This window comes from Entelurus aequoreus, linkage group LG04, assembly GCF_033978785.1.
Source record: "Entelurus aequoreus isolate RoL-2023_Sb linkage group LG04, RoL_Eaeq_v1.1, whole genome shotgun sequence".
NCBI classification, from domain to species: Eukaryota; Metazoa; Chordata; class Actinopteri; order Syngnathiformes; family Syngnathidae; genus Entelurus; species Entelurus aequoreus.
In genome coordinates, this window is record NC_084734.1 from 5,886,104 (window position 1) to 5,887,528 (window position 1,425).

At 41.3% G+C, this 1,425-nt stretch overlaps 1 protein-coding gene across 1 annotated transcript; it reads right to left on the reverse strand.

The window, feature by feature from the left end:
• Positions 1 to 282: 282 nt before the first annotated feature.
• On the reverse strand, positions 283 to 1,425 carry mif (macrophage migration inhibitory factor). Its single transcript, XM_062044100.1, has 3 exons — positions 1,189 to 1,425; positions 940 to 1,112; positions 283 to 537 (listed from the first exon to the last, which is right to left on the reverse strand). The coding sequence occupies exons 1-3, from the start codon at positions 1,294 to 1,296 to the stop codon at positions 471 to 473; spliced, it is 348 nt and encodes a 115-aa protein (XP_061900084.1). The 5' UTR covers positions 1,297 to 1,425; the 3' UTR covers positions 283 to 470.

Consider the following 1,425-nt stretch of genomic DNA (forward strand, 5'->3'; position numbering starts at 1 on the left):
TATTTATAATCTCACACACACACACACACACATAGATATGAATACATATCTATGTGTGTGTGTGTGTGTGTGTGTGTGTGTGTGTCAATATTGAGAGAATTTCAAAACCTGTGTAAAACGTTTTGGATTGTGTTTCAGCTTGAACAAGACTCAGAAGTCATCGTTGTAACAAAATGCCTTTTGCACACACATTCATTATTCAAATTGTGGCTTTAAAAATATTATTCAGTGAATAGTGATACCTGATAGTTATTAAAAATAAACACAATTTTGTAAGACGAATGTATCCACGTGGTTTGCTTTATTGCATAGGGAAAGGATCTGTGCAAAGCTACAGCAAACAAAGAGAGAAGTTCACCTTATGAACTCATCATAAGATGAGTTATTATCGGGGGGTTTTGCCTCTTGATACTATTCAAATGTGACTCTTCAATACAGCTGGAATATTGTTTTGGTCAAGGACCTCCATCTCAACCAAAGGTAGTGTTATTCCACGCCACATTACTCGCAGCCATGTCGAAAAAATTGATGTAAATCCTGTAACGACATAGAGAGAAATAGATTAAGTCAATGCTTTTCAAACTTTTTACAGCAAATACCACATCCAAAATGTGGTATTTTGGTATGTGGTTTCTCATTGTCATCCCATTGGGTTGAGTTTTTCCTTGCCCTGATGTGGGCTCTGAACCGAGGATGTTGTTGTGGCTTGTGCAGCCCTTTGAGACACTCCTGATTTAGGACTATATAAGTAAACATTGATTGATTGATTTTCTGATTCTGATAATTTTTGGGATCACTTGGCGAATCTTAATATTTTAAATAACGTATAGGGATAGATTTCATTGCATAGTTGAATTTGTTGCTCGCATCTGCTTATAGTGGTAAGATCCCCATGTTGGTTTGGTCATCTTTTGCATGCTGGAGTGTTTGTTGGCTTACCTGTCGGCAGCTATGCCCAGGTGTTTGTTGAGCAAGCCACACAGTAGTTTGGAGTACTGCTTATTTTGAGCAGGGCTGATCTTTCCAATGCTGTGGAGGGAGCACATGGCACAAGGGTCTCCTTTCCCTCCAAACAACATCATTTGCTCTGGGTGGATGTGCACAGCAATGTACTGCGGGATGAAAAACAAACAAGGCTGGGACGGATCATACAAAAATAAAAATAAAGTCTGCTTGTTCCTGACTTACCTGAGCAGGTTTACCCATAGATTTAGCCAGCTCCTCCGTAGCTTCCGTCAGCAGAGCTGCTGGCACGTCGTCAGGTGCCACGTTCGTGTTAACTACAAACATCGGCATGGTTCCGCTGTAGTGGGTCTAATTCCACGATCAGAACCGAAATATGTCCGTGTGCGACGTTCCACGAGCTGAAACTGCGACCAGAGTCATCTGAAATGGCACCACCCCTCCTCCTCCTTCCTGCAACGA

Coding starts and splice junctions, on each gene's coding strand:
- mif (XM_062044100.1), bottom strand. CDS start 1,296: ATGCCGATGTTTGTAGTTAACACGAACGTGGCACCTGACGACGTGCCA. Junction 1,113..1,188: donor CTATGGGTAAACCTGCTCAG/GTAAGTCAGGAA, acceptor TTCATCCCGCAG/TACATTGCTGTGCACATCCA. Junction 538..939: donor CTGGGCATAGCTGCCGACAG/GTAAGCCAACAA, acceptor ATGTCGTTACAG/GATTTACATCAATTTTTTCG.